The sequence below is a fragment of the Dipodomys merriami genome, unplaced genomic scaffold (assembly GCF_024711535.1).
Source record: "Dipodomys merriami isolate MVZ:Mamm:240054 unplaced genomic scaffold, mDipMer1.0.p SCAF_13, whole genome shotgun sequence".
In the NCBI taxonomy this organism is placed as follows: Eukaryota; Metazoa; Chordata; class Mammalia; order Rodentia; family Heteromyidae; genus Dipodomys; species Dipodomys merriami.
Genome location: NW_027202604.1, coordinates 10,269,218 through 10,288,814, shown reverse-complemented (window position 1 = coordinate 10,288,814; position 19,597 = coordinate 10,269,218). Strand labels below are relative to the sequence as shown.

General features: G+C 40.7%; 2 protein-coding genes across 2 annotated transcripts in view; one reads left to right on the top strand and one right to left on the bottom strand.

The window, feature by feature from the left end:
* The first annotated feature begins 3,071 nt into the window (after positions 1 to 3,071).
* On the top strand, positions 3,072 to 17,842 carry Pp2d1 (protein phosphatase 2C like domain containing 1). Its single transcript, XM_070018675.1, has 3 exons — positions 3,072 to 3,247; positions 3,863 to 4,950; positions 16,418 to 17,842. Exons 1-3 carry the CDS (start codon positions 3,078 to 3,080, stop codon positions 17,221 to 17,223), a joined length of 2,064 nt encoding a protein of 687 aa, XP_069874776.1. The 5' UTR covers positions 3,072 to 3,077; the 3' UTR covers positions 17,224 to 17,842.
* Positions 17,607 to 19,597, bottom strand: part of Rab5a (RAB5A, member RAS oncogene family) — a 36,311-nt gene continuing 34,320 nt past the window's right edge. Inside the window, exon 6 of the mRNA XM_070018676.1 lies at positions 17,607 to 19,030. Within this exon, the coding sequence (XP_069874777.1) occupies positions 18,915 to 19,030 (116 nt within the window). The 3' untranslated portion in view covers positions 17,607 to 18,914. The remainder of the gene's footprint in view (positions 19,031 to 19,597) is intronic.

The following is a 19,597-nucleotide window of genomic DNA, read 5'->3' as shown; positions in this document are numbered from 1 at the left end:
TTTTGGTAGTATTGGGGTCTGATCTCAGTATCTTGTGTTTGAGAGGCAGGCTCTCTAACCCTTGAGCCTCTCTTCCCACCCAGAAATTTCTAACTCTAATGAAGTCATCAGTGGTTTTTCTTCCATGGATCACCTATGTTACTTTCAGAAAGAAATTTGTTTTCTTCCTCATGAAATTCCCAGTGCTAAAAATAACATCACATACAGTACATCCTTAATGAAGTATTGTTGAATAAAACTGAAAATTTCAAAATATACTGTCACTCACAAAGGAATTCTGCTGGGAATTTACCTTGTGGGCACATGTATAAGAACTTCTTTTCTTACAACATTGTTTGTAAAAGCCAAATAAATGCTACTAAAAGATTATTGATCAACAGAGAAGACATGAAATAGTGCTTTCCTATATACAACTACAATGGGATATTATGTTGCAATTCAAAAAAATGAGGAACAGCTACCTGAAATACCAGGGAACAATGTCAACTTTAGAATTGCAAAGTACAAGTGAAAATTACAGAAGTATCTTTATAATATGAATGTATGCAAAATGTAATATATGCTTTCTGACCCACATTGAACCAACTCATCCAGACTCTTATCTATTTTTATCTACTTTTGGCTGATAAGCATAGGGAAAAAAATACCCTTTTACTTTGAGTCTATCCATTTCATTTGCTCATATTTTTTCTTTTCTTTCTTCCTTTCTTCCTTCCTTCTTTTCTTTTTTTTGGGTCCAGTCATGGGGCCTGAACTCTGGGCCTGGGTGCTGTCCCTCAGCTCTTCAGCTCAAGGCTAGCACTCTACCACGTGAGCCACAGCGCCACTTCTGGCTTTTTTCTTTTTGCTTATGTGGTGCTGAGGAATCGAACCCAGGGCCTCAGGCATGCAAGGCAAGCACTCTACCACTGAGCCACCTTCCCAGCCCAGTTCTCCTCTTTTCTTCTTTTTGATAGGTACTGACTTGAAAAACCCCCATCTCAAGCTGGGAATGTAGCTTATGGTAGAGTGTTTGCCTTGAATGCATGAAGCCCTGGGTTCGATTCCTCAGTACCATATATATAGAAAAAGCCGGAAGTGGCGCTGTGGCTCAAGTGGTAGAATGCTAGTCTTGAGCAAAAGAAGCTCAAGGACAGTGCCTAAGCCTAGAGTTCAAGCCCCAAGACTGGAAAAAAAAAAATCCTCATGTCACATCGATGACTGAAGGAAAATATTTAGAGAAAAATTATACTGCCAATTTATTAAATAAAGAAAACAAAATACAGTCTATTCTTAAATAAGAATACATCCAGCAATCTGTTTAAATTTTGTGTAATTAAGTGAAAAATTGAATTTGAGCTGGGAACCTGGCTCATGCCTGTAATCCTAGCTACTCAGGAGTCTGAGATCTAAAGATTGCCATTCAATGCCAACCAGGACAGAAAAGTCCCCATGAGACTGTTCTCTCCAATTAACTGCCCAAAACAAAACAAAACAAAACAAAAGCATCAAATTGTATTTTAAACATATTGATTTTGATCCATCTTTACAGAGCTATCAAGTAGACAATTGGGGCTTGTCTTGACTGCTTTTTTTTGTTTTAATATTGTTATTGTAAAGGTGATATACAGAGGGGTTACAGTTAACATAAATCAGGTAAAGAGTACATTTGTTTCTTTTTTTCTGTTGTGATTTTTTTTAATGTTCTTACATGTTTTAGTTCTTGCTTATCATTTTGTTTGTTTGTTTGTTTTTGTTGGCCGTGGGGCTTGAACTCTGGGCCTGGGCTCTGTCCCTCAGCTCTTCAGCTCAAGGCGAGCGCTCTACCACTTGAGCTACAGCGCCACTTCCTTGTTTCTTTTTTTGATCTTGGTTGTGGGGCTTGAACTCTGGGCCTGTGCACTGTCCCTCAGCTCTTCAGCTCAAGGCCAGTGCTCAACCGCTTGAGCCACAGCATCATTTCCAGTTTCTGGTGGTTTATTGGAGATAAGAGCCTCATGGACTTTCCTGCCCTGGCTGGCTTTGAACCGTGATGTTCAGATCTCAGCCTCCTGAGTAGCTAGGATTACAGGCGTGAGCCACCAGTGCCCGGCTCAAAGTACATTTCTTTTTAGAAAATGTTACCCTTGTCCTGACTTCTTCAATGTGCAAGCAAGCTACCGCACTTCTATTCTCTGTTCAGGAGTGACATAGATCTGTGGATAAAAGACTTAGGAATTAAAGCTATTGGATAGGAGTGAAGGCACTGTCACTAAACAAAGTGATGACCTGGTGCCAGTGTCTCACAGCCCCAATCCTGGCTAAGATCCAGAGAATTAAGGCTTAAAGCCAGCTAGGGCAGAAAAGTCCACAACAACTCTATAACCAGCAAAATGGAGGGCTGGAGACATGGTTAAAGTAGTAGAGCACCAGTCCTGAGCAAGCAAGCCAACCAAGGGGAAGACCCTGAATTTAAGTCCCAGAACAAGCAAGCAAGCAAGCAACAAGAAGAAGTAAAAATGATGGCCTAAGGATACAACTCAATGGTAGAGCACTTGTCCAGCATGCATAGCTGGTTCAGTTCCCAGGATTGCATATATACATATATATGTGTGTGTATATATGTATGTATATATTATATGTATATATGTGTGTGAAATATATATATATATATATATGCAATATATAAAACAAAACATCTAATCCATACAAGGTCTTCAACCCTCAGGCAGAGACTTGGGACTTGGGACAGTGGGACAGCTCTTCTGAGCCTTACCAGGAAGAATTCTAGAGAGATGGCCTAAGGTGTCCTACTGCTTGAGTGGGAAGGCGGTGTGACCTACAGAGTATGCATAATTTTCTAGAATAATTATTTCTGAAGTTCCACATTTCTGGAAAAATAAGCTTACTTGACACTCCATCAGGCATAAGATTGTATGGTTAAGGCATTGTACTCTAACCGATGGAATTGTAACTCTTTTATGTAACTACTTAATAACAACAACACAATAATGAAATTACAATTGAGGACTGTGGCTTCCCAGTCCTTCTGAATCATAAAGTGCCTTGTGATGAAAATTCTAAGTGAGGTAGGAAACATTCCACACAGGTGGTCTATCATGAAGCCAGGGAAGTTCCCATTGTCCCCTCTCCCATCTTCCCAAGCTTTGTCTAAGCACCTGTCTCCTATATTGCCAGCCATCCTTGTGGCTGCTCATAAAAAAGAAGTACAAAATGAAGACCAAAAAATCGAGCTTCCGGAAGATGGAGAAACACATACTGCTATAAGGTATTCTCTCTTTCATTTGTGGAATAACAAATATCGTCAAAGAACAATTATACCTACAGTATCTTTTCTTCTCCCCTTTCTTTGTTATCATAAGCAATCTTGTTTGCCTGTTAAACTCTGTAGGTGAAAAGTGTTCTATACCTTTACCAAAGGAGGAATTTCATCCTGTCCTCTTAATCAGTGTATCTATTTTATTATCATGCACACATGTGGTATGTGTGTGTGTGTGTGTGTGTGCGTGCCAGGACTAGGGGTTTGAAATCAGGGCTTCATATCCTTGTTTGACTTCTTCTGTGCAAGGCTGGTGCTCTAGCACTTGAACCATACCTCTATTTCCAGCATTTTGGTGATGAATTGCATATAAAAGTCTTATGGAGTTTTTTTTGCTGAGCTAGTTTCAAACCTAGATCCTAGATCTCAGTCTTTTAAGTAGGTAGGATTACAGGCATGAGCTACCAGCACCTGGGAATTTTTGTTTTTGTTTTAAAATCAAAATCAGAATACGTATTCTTGGCCCACGTGAAATGATCAGGAACCAAGAAAAAGTGAAATAATAAGGGCCCAATTTATATTGTATTTGTTCTGATCTATAAATACCTTCCATCTTGTTTGCAGAGTATTTTGCAAATTTAGACAATGGAATAAGAAAGCCCAAACACCCCAGTCATCGATTGAGACTATTATTCCACTATCCATTAAAAAAAGAAAGAAACATTCAAAAAAAAAGAAACAACTCAAAACATCAAAAATCTCTAAAACCAGCAAATACCTTAACCAACAACAGGTCTTAACTCAAACGTCCATATTACCTTGCTCAGTATGCAAAGCAGAAATAGACATAGATAAAATTTTTCACCATAAGAAACAACATGAAGCTTTGGCTACACTGGGTTTCCAATGGATGGATAAAAAGAAACCACAAACCATAATTATTGCTCTTAAAAGACAGTTTGTAATTTCTAAGCTCTTCTCATCTTTTATGTTCACTGAAAAACTCCTACAGACCATAAATAATGCTACCGAGCTGCTTTACGATAAAAAAGTACCAGGATACTTAAAGTTACTTGGTGATATTGAAAAGAGTTCTGTATACTCTCAAAAAATCAGTCATCCATTAATTAAAGGGGTAGCCATCTGCCAAGATAGAAATTCCTTATGGAGATCAGACATGAATGATAAGTTCACAATAGTGAATACTTTTGGCAATAAACCCAACATGTGTTTTTTGGGTTTGTTTGATGGACACCACGGGGTCTACGCAGCTGACTTAGCCTCAAAGGAACTTCCAATTTTAATTCTCCATCAACTTTCTAAATTCAATGCTTCCTATCAAATGAGCCCGGAACAGCAAAAGTTTATCCATTCCTTTTGCACCGTGTTCAGAGAAGAATATGTAACGATTGAAGAACATTTCTCTTCCATATACAGAATGAGAAGAACAGAAAAGCGTGACTATGAAAAAATTCATAAAGCTTTTGCAAAAGCCTTTTGGAGAATGGATAGACTTTTACGTCTTGGAAGAAATGAAGTTTCCCATGTCAGATGGAGTGGCTGCTCAGCATTGACTTGTCTTTTGGAAGGCCCCAGTAAAACCCCCCATGCTAGTAAGAGTAGGAGAAGATCCCAGAGCATAGATGCCAACAGCATTTTTCCACCACTGATGCCAAATACAATTTCTGGAGTATTACACATTGCAAATATTGGTATGTATATTGAACAGCACCAGATAACAATGCCTGGACACTTCTGATCTCTAGCAGTATAACCTCTCACACTTCCTGAATTATTTAATGGGCTATTACTTAGTAAATTATTAGCACCTACAAGTTGAAATGATTGATTGAAGAATGATAGACAAGCACAATTTAAATTTAAATTCAATTTAAATTCAGATTGCAGGCTGAAACTAATTGTTTTTCAAGGATGCATAGTTTTAAAATAATGTGACGCTCTCCATATTCCCTTCCTGAAGTCCTCTGTTCATGATTTTCTTTCTTTTTTTCTTTTTTTATACTGGTCCTGGGGCTTGAACTCAGGGTCTGGGCAATGTCCCAGACTTTTTTGGCTCAAGGCTAGAGCCACAGCTCCACTTTTGAATTTTTGGTGGTTAACTGAAGATAAGACACTCACAAACTTTACAGTTTGGACTGGCTTCAAACCCTGATCCTCAGATATCAGCCTTCTGAGTGGCATGAGCCACTGGTACCTGGCTTTTTATGATTATGATTATAATGATTATTTTGTGCCAGTTGGGGTAGAACTCAGGGCCTAGACACTGTCCTTGAGTTTCCTTTGCTCAGAGCTAGTGCTCTACCTCTTGAACCATAGCTCCACTTCTGGCTTTTACTGAGTAATTAATTGGAGATAAGGGTCTTATGGGATTTCCTGCCCAGGTTGGCTTCAAACCATGATCCTTAGATCTCAATCTTCTGAGTAGCTAGGATTACAGGTGTGAGCCACCAGCACCCAACACTATGATTAATTTTTTTCAGCATGAAAAACAGTTTTTATAATAATTTTTATTGAGGTTAAATGATTACATAAATTTCACAGTATTGTGGAATAGTGATACTTAAAGTTACAAATACCTTTTAACCTTCACAAGACAAATTGTAAAAAACATTTTTTTTTTAAGTGCAGAAAATCTACGTAAGAATCAAAGGTCTTCAACGAGGTTTTAGATCTGAGCAGCACTGCCTAATGCAGACTCTGCGGATTGCTCAGTCTAGGCATTTCTACAAAAAAGTCATTTGCTGTTTTCTTTACATGAAAAATGAAGATCACAATTATAACCCTGATTGTACAGATATGACAATGTGGAATTCACGGATTGCTCTGAAGGGGAAACAGGAACATAGGAGGAGTTAAAATGATATCATGCAAGAAGAGATTAAACTTGACTAAGTGATTTATTAGACAAGTCTAACAAGTGATATCATTATTGGCTCCAGGGAATAGGATTGGATTGGTTTATAAGATTACTTGAACTTTGAGCAATTAAGTTGTGTTGGTATGTTGTTCACTGTGGAGGCTCATTGCATCTTTTAGGCTTCCAAACTGTGGAATGTGGTATTTATCAAACTGTGGAATGTGGTATTTATTAGGCCTGCAACTCTATCACATAGTAATTGAAACTATTAAATGCTGGTGGTTAGAGGAGTGAAAGTAAAATAAAATAAATGTGACAAAACATTAACATTTTCCTAAATAGGAAGTTATAGAGTCAGTAATAAAGACAGAAAACAAATATACCATATATTACTGGAGTCAAACAAAATGTAGCAGACTAGCTTCAGGATGCTCTAATCTCAGCCTCTTGAGTAACTAGGATAACAGACATACAACACCACACTCAGCTAAAGAAAGCATTAGTAACAGATTACCCTCATGCTCAGTGGCACGTGGCATCAATTTCATCTCAGAGAGAATAACAGTTCATGCTGCAGTTTTATGTATAAGCATTCTCTCCCCTACAAAGTTGGTTCTCTCCCCCCTCTCTCAAGGCTAGCACATTACCACTTGAGCCACAGTTCCACTTCCACTTTTTGATGTAGTTAATCTGAGATAAGACTCTCACAGACATTTCTGCCTGGGCTGGCTTTGAACTGCAATCCCCAGATCTCAGCCTCCTGAGTAGCTAGGATCACACAAGAAAGTCACCAGTGCCTGTGTCTGTGTCCTTTCAACTCATGTCTCTCTCTCTTTTTCATTAGTGTAGATTCATTATACGCTAATAATGTGATCTCTCCATTCATGCTTATAATGCACTTTTATCAAATTCACCCCTTCTCATCATAGTCTTTATTTTCCCTCCGTTTAAAGACTTTAAAATTTCATTATGCTATTTTATGCATACTTATGAAGTACTTCAATAATGTCCACACCCTCTTTTATCCTCTTCTTTTGCCTTTCCCCATCCTACTATAACCCCTCCAAAGAGTCCTCTGTTTTAGACTCATGCTATGTGATTGTTTTGGGTTGTTGTTTATTTACTTCTGCAGAAGGGTGCACCATCAGCCAAACATCTGTCAAGCAAGCCCATAGAGCAGGCAGACTGTTCTCTTTTTATCCCTAACACAGTAGTTCCTGCCCCTCTGCTTTGATTGGTTGAGCTCAGGTTCACAATCTGCTGGTGACTGGCTAGCCTGAGTAGGGTAGAATGTATTTACATAAGGTAACTTTGAAATAAGATGAACAGTTCACAAGTATGGATATAGTCAGAATATAGGGGCTGGGAAGGTGGCTCAGTGGTAGAGCGCTTGCCTTGCATGCATGAGGCCCTGGGTTCGATTCCTCAGCACCACATAAGCAAAAAGAAAAAAGCCGGGGGCTGGGAAGATGGCCTGGGAAGATGGCTCAGTGGTAGAGCGCTTGCCTTGCATGCATGAGGCCCTGGGTTCGATTCCTCAGCACCACATAAGCAAAAAGAAAAAAAGCCGGAAGTGGCACTGTGGCTCAAGTGGTAGAGTGCTAGCCTTGAGCTGAAGAGCTGAGGGACAGCGCCCAGGCCCAGAGTTCAGGCCCCACGACCGACAAAAAAGAAAAGAAAAAGAAAAAATATATATATACTCTCACCCTCAGTCCTATTTCTTTCTTTCCTTTCTTTCTTCCTTTTCTTTCTTTCTTACCTTGCTTTCTTTCTTCTTTTTTTTTTTTGGGGGGGGGTCTGGTCATGGGGCCTGAACTCTGGGCCTGGGCACTGTCCCTCAGCTCTTCAGCTCAAGGTAGCGCTCTACCACTTGAGCCACAGTGCCACTTCCGGCTTTTTTTCCTTTTTGCTTATGTGGTGCTAGGGAATTAAACCCAGGCCTCATGCAAGGCAAGCGCTCTACCATGGAGCCACCTTCCCAGCCATCTCTCTCTTTTTTTCCTTCCTTTCTTTCTTTCTTTCCCTCCCTCCTTCCCTCCCTCCTTCCCTCTCTACCTTCCTTCTTTCCTTCCTTCCTTCCTTCCTTCCTTTCTCTCTTTATTTTGTTGGTTGTGGGGCTTGAACGCTGGGCCTGGGCACTGTCTCTGAGCTCTTCAGCTCAAGTTTAGAACTCTACCACTTGAGCCACAGTGCCACTTCTGGTTGGTGGTTAATTGGAGATAAGAGTCTCATGGACTTTCCTGCCCTGGCTGGCTTTGAACCATGATTTTCAGACCTTAGCCTCCTGAGTAGCTAGGATTACAGCCGTGAGCCACCAGCGCCTGGCCCTCTCCTATTTATTGAACAGGCTATGTGGTGGTTTTTTTGTTTTTGTTTTTATTTTTATTTTGGTCTTTTTAGCGAGGGGCAAAATGGGGACACAGAAATGGAAGGAAGAAGGGTGGACAAGTACAGTTATAATATTCCATGTATAGTATGTGAATATGTGGTTTCTGCATATGAGGCTGAAAGTATGATATCTGACAATACTTACCACAATTCAGAGGGTCTGTGCTCAGGGCCCTCTTACCTAATACCCCCTACTCAGCTAGGAGGAAGAGCCTGGACAACTTGGCCCTTTATTTCCTCTGTGACCCTCAGGCAGTGGGACTTCCTTCTTTCCATGGAAGCCTAGGGCTTCCAACCATGACTGTCTTTTCCTGTTGGAGCTCCCTGCTGCTTGAATTTCTCTTTGAGAGCACATCCAACTTGCTCCTTTTCCACAAACGCCACTCACGACCTCCCACCCAGGCACTGTGGCAGTTTGTCCCAAGACTCCCTGAGCTAAGAGTGTTCTCTGCTTTCTGGGGCTTGAACTCAGAGCTTGGGAGCTGTCCTTGAGCTTAAGGCTAGCACACTACCAGTTGAGCCACAGATCTACTTCTGGCTTGGTATATTGGAGATACAAGTCTCACAGACATTCCTGCCCAGGCTGGCATAGAACCTTGATCCTCAGATCTCAGCCTCCTAAGTAACTAGGATCAGAGGCAGGAGCTAGAAGCACTGAGCCTTTGCTTTCTTTTAAGCAGAGCAATAGTTTCAAACAATAAGCCTTGTCTCAAGACAATCTTCTGCAATCACCCACTGAGATAAGGAGGGGTACAGAATGTCTTTCTTCTTTAAGAATGGACTTCCACACTGGAACACACATCCCCACCCTGGGTTGAAGGCTTATCTTATAGAGTTGGGACTCTGTGGGCAAAGCTGGTGGTGTAAGGGTCACAAAGGCCACATTGAGCCTTTAAGGTTAAAGCAGTAGTAATGCATCAGGTACAAGGACAATATTCTCATAGTCTTTGTCATTTCTCAGTCTCAGCACTGAAGTTCCAAAATAGCTTCCCGGTAGACCTACTTTTCACATTGATGGCCAATTGGGGAACTGGCTTCAGAGTTTTGGAATTCTAAATGCTTAGTGGTGTCTATCCTAACAAGGCTCCTTTTGTAAAAGCTGCATATTGTTGAAAAAACCTCATACAGTAACTCTATGCCTTTGCTTTACTCACAGGACTAATTTTTTTTTTTTTAGATCTGTGGGAATCAACTACAAGAGAGTAAAATATGAAAGACCCGCTAATTTGTTTTTACCTTAAATATTGGCACATGTCATAATCTGTATTATTGCTGAGCATGATGACCTAGGGGTGAATCAGATCTGTGTAGAGAAATGGGGTGTGGCTTAGTGGTAGGTGTGTTTGCCTAGCATGCATGAAGCCCTGGGTTTGGCCAGAAGTGGTGCTGTGGCTCAAGTAGTACAGTGCTAGCCTTGAATTCAAGCCCCAGGACTGGCAAAGAAGAAGAAGAAGAAGGAGGAGGAGGAGGAGGAGGAGGAGGAGGGAGGAGGGAGGAGGAGGGAGGAAGAGGGAGGAGGAGGGAGGAGGAGGAGGAGGGAGGAAGAGGAGGGAGAAAGAGGGAGGAGGAGGAGGAGGGAGGAGGAGGGAGGAGGAGGGAGGAGGGAGGAGGAGGAGGAGGGAGGAGGGAGGAGGGAGGAGGAGGGAGGAGGGAGGAAGAGGGAGGAGGAAGAGGGAGGAGGAGGGAGGAGGAGGGAGGAGGATGAGGAGGAGGAAGAAGACGACACATGCATCTATTCCAAAGGGATGTTGAAGAAAATGGCTCAAATAAAAATTACACAAAATCTTAGTCAAATTTTCCTCCCCATGCCCATAATGCAAGTAGAATTTTTTTTTGAGGGTGGTGGGTAAAGGGGTGGTCCTAAGGCTTGAACTCAGGGCTTGAGCTAATGTGCTATCATTACAACCACAGCTCCAATTCCAACTTTTGGGCAGCTAATTGAAAATAAGAATCTCATGGACTTTCCTACCCAGGCTGGTTTCAGATCTCAGCCTCAGATGAGCCTCAGATCTCAGCCTCCTGAGTTTATAGGTATGAGCCACTGGTGCATGGCTAACAAGTGGAGTTGTTTTTTTTGTTTGTTTGTTTTTTTATGCCCGCAGGAAAGAAATGTGTGCTGATACCAACACAGCTTAAGCATCCATAGTTTAAATAAGGCCTATCTCAAAGAGAAATCTTGGACTTTCATTTTTGAGGAACTCAGTGATCTTTATGGGAAATGAAAGAATCCTAGCATGTGAAATTGTTTAAAGTCATATTACTTGTAATCCCAGCACTTTGGAGGATTAAGGTTAAGCATTTGTCAGGAGTCTACAACTTGAGTTAAACTATTTGCTCTTGCATAATCCACATTTTAATAAAAGATGTTTGGGAAGGAGGGAGGGAGAGAGGGGAGGAGGGGAGGGGAGAGGAGGGAGGGGGGAAAAGGAAGGAAGGGGGAGGGGAGAAAGGAAGGTGCAGAAGAGAGGGAGGGAGGGGAGGGAAGGAGGAAAAGCAGTCAAGTGAAGTGGCTCAAGCTTGTAATCCTAGCCATTCAGATCTGGAAGCAGAGATCTGGAAGCTTAGTGGTCGGTCTGAAGCCAGAAATACACTGGCCTTTTATATACTGATTTTGTACCCTGCAATTTTCCTTATTTTGGTTACTAAGTCTGTTTCTTTTCTTTCTTTACTTGGCTTTTCTATACTTTGCTTCCTTCTCTTCCTCCTTTCTTTCTTTTTAGGGGAGGGTCTGCTATGAACTCAGGGCCTGGGCACTGTCCCTTAGCTTTTTCATGTGTGCGTGTATGTGTGTGCTTCTATGTCATTAATTGGAAATAAAACTCTCATGGACTTTCCTGCCAGATTTGGCTTTGAACCACAGTTCTTAGATCTCAGCCTCCTGAACTGCTAGGGTTACAGGCGTGAGTCACCAACACCAGTCTGGAGACTATATTTTTAGTCCTGTATCAGCTTTGACTTCCTGTCTGTACAGAGCCACAGGTGACTCACAGGTCTCTGCTGATAGTTCCCTCAACCGGGTTGTCATTATTCCAGTCCACGACTTGTTAGATCCTAATGCTTTCCCTGCCTCGGGCTGCTGTAAATTCAAATAATTGCTGCTGTTTGTTTGTGACAAATCCTTTGGGAATGGAATTGTGTGCACAGAGTAAAAGAGCTCCATCAGTTCAAACAATGACAAGACCTCAGAATGGATCTTTCTCCTGGCGAATTTTAAAAGTAGTTTAAACAATGACAAGGCTCTGAGGGTGTGTGTGAGGAGGTGTGTATGTATTTCTTTAATATATATACATATACATATACATATATATATATATATGACATTCTTTTGTTAAGCAGCCCAGGCTGGCCTTGACCTTGTGACCCTGCTTTGTCAGTCTCCCGAGAGTTGAGATTTCAGGCATGCACCACCATGTCCAATGATTTATTGACAGAATTGGAGTTTGAACTCAGAGCTCAAATTCAATAAGCAGGCACTATATATACCTCTTAATGCACTCTTTTGGTTAAAAGTGGTCGGTTTTTTGTTTTGTTTTGTCGGTCATGGGGCGTGAACTCTGGGCCTGGGCGCTGTCCCTCAGCTCTTCAGCTCAAGGCTAGCGCTCTAACCACTTGAGCCACAGGGATACTTCCAGTTTTCCGATGTTTTATTGAAGAGTCTCATGGTCTTTTCTGCCCAGGCTGGCTTTGAACCGTGATCCTCAGATCTCAGCCTCCTGAGTAGCTAGGATTACGGCTATGAGCCACCACTGCCTGGCTTTTTTTTTTTTTTTTTTAAAGGAGTTTTAAAACCTTCTTCCTGCAGAGGTGGCTAGAATATTGTGTTTCCCAACTTCTATCATCTTCCTCTCATCCTCAGCCTCCTTTATTAATGATGCTGGAGTTTGAATTCAGGGCCTGGAGCCTGGCAGGCAAGTGCTCCAGTACTTGAGCCATGATTCAGTCCATTTTGGCTTTCTTTTCTTTCTTTCTTCTTCTTTTTTTTTTTTTTGTTGGTCGTGGGGCTTGAACTCTGGGCCTGGGTGCTGTCCCTCAGCTCTTCAGCTCAAGGCGAGCGCTCTACCACTTGAGCTACAGCGCCACTTCCGGTTTTCTGGTGGTTTATTGGAGATAGGAGTCTCACGGTCTCTCTTGCCCGGGCTGGCTTTGAACCGCGATCCTCAGATCTCAGCCTCCTGAGTAGCTAGGATTATAGGCGTGAGCCACCAGCGCCCAGCTCATTTTGGCTTTATTTTCAAGGTCAGCCCAGAACTACAATACTCCTGATCTTTTATTTTTATTTTTTGCCCTGGGGATTGAACTCCAGGCCTGAGGGTTGTCTCTGAGCTTGTTTTGCTCAAGGCTAACACCCTACCACTTGAGCCACTTCCACAGTCCTATTTCAAGCTTTTTCTGAGTTTATTGGAGATAACAGTCTCATGGACTTTCCTGCCTAGGCTGGGCTTAACCATGATCTGTAGAAAAGTCTCTTGAGTAGCTAGAATTATAGGTTTGAACCACCAGCAAACATTTTGTTTTCATGTACCCCCCAGCTCAGTCACTGTAGGGTTAGGGTTCTGTCAGTCCTGAAGCATCATTAGTTGTATTTCAACCCTTGTATGATGTACAGTTTTCTGGCCCTTAGTTTTGGGAAAAAAAAAAAAAAGTCTCCCTCAAAACAAACTGACCAAAATGCACCGGGGAAGTGACAGCAATCCTAAGCCAAGAAAGGTACAGGTTGGTTTAAGTAACCCCTCCACCCCTCCCAAGTCATGGGGTTTGAACTCTGGGACTGGGCTCTGTCCCTCAGGTCTTTAGCTCAAGGCTAGCATTCAACCACTTGAGCCACAGCTCTACTTCCCCAAGAAAGGTTCATAATATGCTTCATTGGAGGTCTAAGGTGAAAAACTGATATATATTTATAAGATGTCTTTAGGGGATGTTGAGAGGCATTGTGGGAGAAATGAAGCATGTAACTCTGCATTCTGAGCATTTGCATTTTGTTTTGGCCTCTAAAGTGGTCTCCTTGGAATCCTACCCCCATAGATACCAACAGTTCTTTGGAGTCATGTTTTAGATAGTCTCAAGCTTTTTGCCTGAGGTTAGGCTTGGACCGCAATCCTCTTAACACACAACTCCCCACATCCCATATAGCTGGGTTTAGTCATTCACTACCATGTCTGACTAGAGATGGAGTCTGGTCCAGTCTTGTCCAGGCTGTCAGGAACGGCAATCCTGATCTCTGCCCCCCAACGAATTATATATTAAGCGTACAATGCTGAGCAACAGACAACTGTATGAATTTCATGATCGTGCATGTTGCAAAACACAGGATCTTTTTTGTTTTTTGTTGGTTGTGGGTCTCAACTCTGGGCCTGGGCACTGTCCCTCAGCTCTTCAGCTCAAGGTTAGCCCTCTATCACTTGAGCCACAGCGCCACTTCCAGCTTTTTCTGTTTATGTGGTGCTGAAGAATCAAACCCAGGGTCTCATGCATGCAAGGCAAGCGCTCTACCACTGAGCCACCTTCCCGGCCCAAACACAGGATCTTTGTAACCTCTAATGCACACTAATCCCAAAGGAGTAAGGCTCATACTAATTACTTGGAGGGAGTGACACAAAGCTCACATGCTGGAGCCTCTCATTTACATGCACACATCACTCTTTTCCAGGAACTCATTTCTTCTTCCCCAAGTTCCAACTTCCTACAAACTACCTTAAAAAAAAAATTTGTTTTTACGTCTTGGGGCTTGAACTCAGGGCCTGAGCACTGTCCCTGTGCTCAGGGTTAGCACTCCACCACTTGAGCCACAGTGCCACTTCTGGCTTTTTCTGTGTATGTGGTACTGAGGAATTGAACTCAGGGCTTTGTGCATGCGAGGCAAGTACTCTACTCCTAAGCCACATTCCCAGACCCCTACAAACTACTCTTAAAAACTTGTAGTTCTATTTCCTAAGGGTTCCTATAATTCTTTTATCTATTGATTTGACATGAGACAACTGTCATTTCCTGTTTCATTTGAGTAGCTTCTTGGTGGTTTTCTCCTTCCTGAAACACTAAATATACTTTTCCAATTGTCTGTAAGATCCACCTATTAAATCCTCACGCCAACTTGACAAGTAACGGGCAGGTGATAAACAGGGAAACAGACAGACTCAATAACCCGAAGCCTGGCTTAGTGTCAGGCTTCCAGGACTTCACATTTCTCTATGCCATTTCTTCTACTTCAGTACCTTCTTGAACATTCCAGGTGTGCTTCCCATGAACACCACTCTTCTTTCTTTACTGTTTTCAACTTCGGGGTATAGTCACCAAGGATGGCCTTTGAACTTTTGATCCACCTGCATTAGCTGAGATGTCAGGCTTGTACCACCTGAGCAGGGCTCAAACTATTTATTTTTAATTCCTTAGACTATTATCCTTAAAACATGTTGGTCTTTTTGAGACTCCCATTTTGTTCTTCTGTTCACATTTTCTACTAAAAGATGCTAATATTTAAAATTTGATCTGTTTAACTCGACTAAAATTTATTCTGCAGTTTGCCACTTGGCTAGCTGTTCTTACTTCCTCCATATAGATGGCACAGGAAGCTTTATTCAGAGCCAGGCCGCCCTCTTGAAAACCAGCCAACTTCTCCTTTCCAGACCACCACATGAACAAAACCTTCCTCTAAAGTGGGTGCCACTGGTTCACAGCTGCAATCCCAGTGACTCAAGGGATGAAGATCCAGGATGACTTGGTTCAAAGCCAGCTGGGGCAGAAAAGTTCATGAGACTACATCTCCAATTAGCAAAAAGCCCAGCTGGAGGTGTGACTTAAATAGTAGAGCATCAAGTATGAGCAGGAAAGCTGAGCGACAGCAAGAGGCTCTTTTAAAAGCAGTCCATAACCAGAGGTTCTCTTTTAGTTTCATCAGCAGACGTTAACTAACATCCCATACATACTATGTGGGTAACATTGATTTCACACCTATCAAGAGTCAAGAGTTATTCCCCTAAACAATCTCAGTAGGAGCAGCAGGAATACAAGTTAACATAAAGAATCAGTAACTGAACTACAAAGAAGAGAGAGGTCATGTAGTTTTTATACCTATCATTTATATAGCCCTCAGGTCTCCAGATGTCTGTGTATATATCATCTCTTGGTCCTTGTCCGGTAGCATGGACGTTAGTATTTCTCAAGAGGCAAATGCGTCAGAATTATTTCTCTGTATCTTTTAACTACTTGTCACCAAATTAGGTCTTCTTTCAATCAAACCAGAGGCAGGGGACTTCAACTTTCTAAACCCCAAATTCTTTTACCCCCAAAACATGATGTCTTAGCTGGGTATGGGCACAGGCCTGTAAACCCCAGCATATCAGAAAGCAGGAGATCAAGGCCAGCCTGCCTCAAACCAAATATCCCTAAACTATTTCAGAACAATGGAACTTATTTAAGATTTCAGTTCTGAGCCAAAGGGTTTAATCCATTTAGTACATTAGTAGTAATGCCTGTTTTTTTTCTTCACAGAATGACTTACTTTTTGTTTAGTTACATATTGCAGGCACCTAGTAGGACATTCACAGTGGCATTCTAATTGTTTTACCACCCATCACCTAAGTTCCATTTTGTTTTTCACATTTACTATTCAAAATAGCTTTCATTTAAACATTAAAAAATCTGCTACATGGAATATGTATTGGTTATAAAAAAGTTGAAGTAGGTAATATTCAATCTGTGGTTTGAATTATTTTAATAGTAAATGCAGTGTATTGCTTCACACAGAGAAAACTGGTTCTTTCTCAGTTTGAAATCTAACTAACTGTAAACCATTCAGCCCAAATAAAAGTATTTTTACTTGGCCTGCTTTCTGATGAGCACTGAAACACAGGACTGAGTAAAGTTAACAGCATATGTTGGCACAACTGGTAATTGTTCCATTAAAAAATAATCCACAGGTAACGTGCAAGCACTTTTATGCAGAAATGGCAAAGGATTCTGCTTAACCAAAGAACATACCACATGGAACATCAATGAGAGAAAAAGAGTGCTTGACGGTGGAGCAGTAATTAGCCCCAACGAACTAAGTGGGCTCCTAGAAGGACAAATAAAAACCACACGAGGATTTGGATTTCATGGCAACCCCCAACTGAAAAAGTTCTTTATCCCAGCACCTCAAACCATTTCTGTCCCTATAGATGATTTATGTCAGTTCCTTTTGCTAGCTACTAACGGACTTTGGGAAGTTTTGGATAAAAAAGAAGTCACTTCACTGATAATAACATTGTTTCAGATGTATACAGAAGCGTACCATTTTGTCACACGACGCAAATCTTCACCACTCAAAGAGCTTCTGCTTATTCCCAACAGTGGCACAGATATTACTAAATCAGACAGCAACATCCACATACTATTTCAGAATATAGAGGAATCTAAAGACCATGTGTCAATTACAAATACAAACAAGATTTCTGGCTCAAAATATGCTGAATACCACTCTTCTAACCCTAAAAATGTGGGAACACGTCCATCAAAGATGACTAATCATACACTTTTCAGAAAGGCAGAAGAAACTGACAGACCCAACACTGTAGACAGTTTGCAAATAAGCAGAAACAAATCACAAGCTAAGGATTTCTATGAAGGTGCGGCTGAGTATGTCAGCCGTGAACTCGTAAATGCTGCCTTGCGGGCTGGTTCCAGAGACAACATCACAGTTATGTTAATATTTCTCAGTGGAAGTGAGTATCCAGTGCTGCCATAAAAAATAAAGTTCTAATTATCCAGAGCACCAAAACATAATAGCACAAAGACAATTCTTCCCAAAACAGTTATCAGAGGATATGCAAAGAGTACTAAAGATTGTAAGAAAATTTTAACAGCAGACTTTGGTTCCAGAGACAACATCACAATTATGTTAATATTTCTCAGTGGAAGTGAGTATCCAGTGCTGCCATAAAAAATAAAGTTCTAATTATCCAGAGCACCAAAACGTAACAGCACAAAGACAATTCTTCCCAAAACAGTTATCAGAGAATATGCAAGGAGTACTAAAGATCGTAAGAAAATTTTAACAGCAAACTTTGGTTTATATAATACTATTAATAGACACACACTGTTTGTATTAAAGAAGAGAAAAACAAGTACTCTTTTTATACCACTTTATTCCAACCTGAGCACCTCAATATAAAACTAAACACTGGTGAACTGTTTTCTTTACTAATTCTCAATTACTGTAAAATGTACAAGTTCTGCTAGCAGTTCAACACTTAAATAGATTAAATCATCTCTGACACATGGTAGATTTCATATAATGAAAATACCTAAAATAATTAGTGCAATATACTGAACTGATCAAAATAAAATAGACTTTGAAAAACAAAGCTGCAAGATTGTTACTAGCATCGTAATACTTATGTTACAAATTACAGGTGCATTGTTTATTATGGTTCTAGCCATGTAGGAACAACCTGAAGCCCCTTCTTTTCAAAGGAGGAGAAAGAAATAATTAGCTGTTTTAGTAACTGTACATTTTGTATACTTTTAAGCAATTCTTAAATATTACAGAAAATAATAAACATATGGAGACTACAATGCAGTACCCTATTTACAGTACAGTTGAAGATCAAATTTAAAATAATCAAGTTTAAACGTACATAATTGTTAGTGCACTGACTCTATTATATCGGGAGGGAACAAGAGTCCCTCCCTCCCTTACAAGATATATATAATGGCCAGCAGTGATTAAATAGAAATCACAGACACCTGGTTGGTTTCCATTTTTTGTTGATGAGCTCACAAGAAGGTAACACTACCCATTAAAATGCATTTATCAGTTTTTGTGTTCCTAGAACAAGATGGGGTTACAGATGACTTATTAAAATCCCACTTAAAAAAAAACCAACTAGCTACAATTTAGGTGCTACAAACATTTCTTCTTTCTTCCTGAAGAAGTGGGACCATTTCCTTGTAGTAATTTATTAACTGTGGAATGTAGACTTTAGATAACAGAAGAAATGATCATTGATGTGAATACTGTAGCTAGGCATATTTTTAAAATCTCCTTCTAAAAATGTTTTTCAAAAGCCCAAATTAGTTAATTTCTAAATCATTTTCAGAGATGACCATTGTCCCAGTCTGGAAAAACTGAGTGACTATAGGTCCAAGTAGTCATTTGTCTTTATCCCTAATGATGAGAAATTATTCCCTCTAACTTTCAATGAAACAATTATGCACAGTCATTTTCCCTTTCTATTGCTGAAACATTAGTCAGAGGGATACATGCACGTTATTAAAAATTAAGTTCAAAACACTTAAAATAATCCTGTATTAGAAACTTGACATCTATCATAAGTCTCTTCTTTTTGGAAGTCATACTGGGCCGGTTAAATGCTCCAATTCCACTGTTATTAATGTTTAGGAAGCAGAAAATACCAGCTAGTTCAAACTGGAGATTTAGTTACTACAACACTGACTCCTGGTTGGCTGTGTCGGTTCAGTAAGGTCCACTCCTCTTCCTCTAGCAGAATTTGCTCCTGGATTCTGTGGTTCATTCTTTGGTAGCTTTTTAGCTGAGAGAGAAGAAATGACCAAATAAACACAATCAAGTCACTTTCTTTTACTTATGTATACCATTTTTTTTTTTTGCAGTTAGTTTATCCCCAACTTTCACAGAACTAAATGCTCAATTTTTTCCAGTGCTTACTTAGTATCTACTAAATAATACTGGTTGCTAATACTAGTATCTACTAAAAAATACTGGTTGCTGTATTAAAGGAGCTTAATTTCTGAGTGTTTGGGAGAAGGAAGGAATGAGATGTAGGCACATAATTATCCAAAATCCTAGCTACTCTTTCTGGAGCTTCAAGTAGGAAGGTCACATAAGCCCCAGGAGTTCAAAAGCAGGCTAGACACATAGTGAGACCATCTGACTTGCTGAGTGTATCTGTGAGCAGCAATGTTTGTCAGCTGCTGCTGCTTAATTATCTTACCATATAATTTTATTAAGGATCATTGTTGTGTGAACTATCAGTCACCCTCCTCTCAACATACATCTCTGGGACTGGGCCTCACAGTTTAGCACAGGTGAGTCTCAAACTCACTCACTCAGTCCCTGAGTATACTACCATGCTGGATCT

What these genes read in the sequence shown, in the direction of transcription:
- Pp2d1 (XM_070018675.1), top strand. Translation starts at nt 3,078, where the DNA reads ATGAAGCCAGGGAAGTTCCCATTGTCCCCTCTCCCATCTTCCCAAGCT. An exon ending in GAAACACATACTGCTATAAG is followed by an intron (nt 3,248 to 3,862) that starts GTATTCTCTCTT and finishes TCTTGTTTGCAG; the next exon opens with AGTATTTTGCAAATTTAGAC. An exon ending in ATTACACATTGCAAATATTG is followed by an intron (nt 4,951 to 16,417) that starts GTATGTATATTG and finishes AATAATCCACAG; the next exon opens with GTAACGTGCAAGCACTTTTA.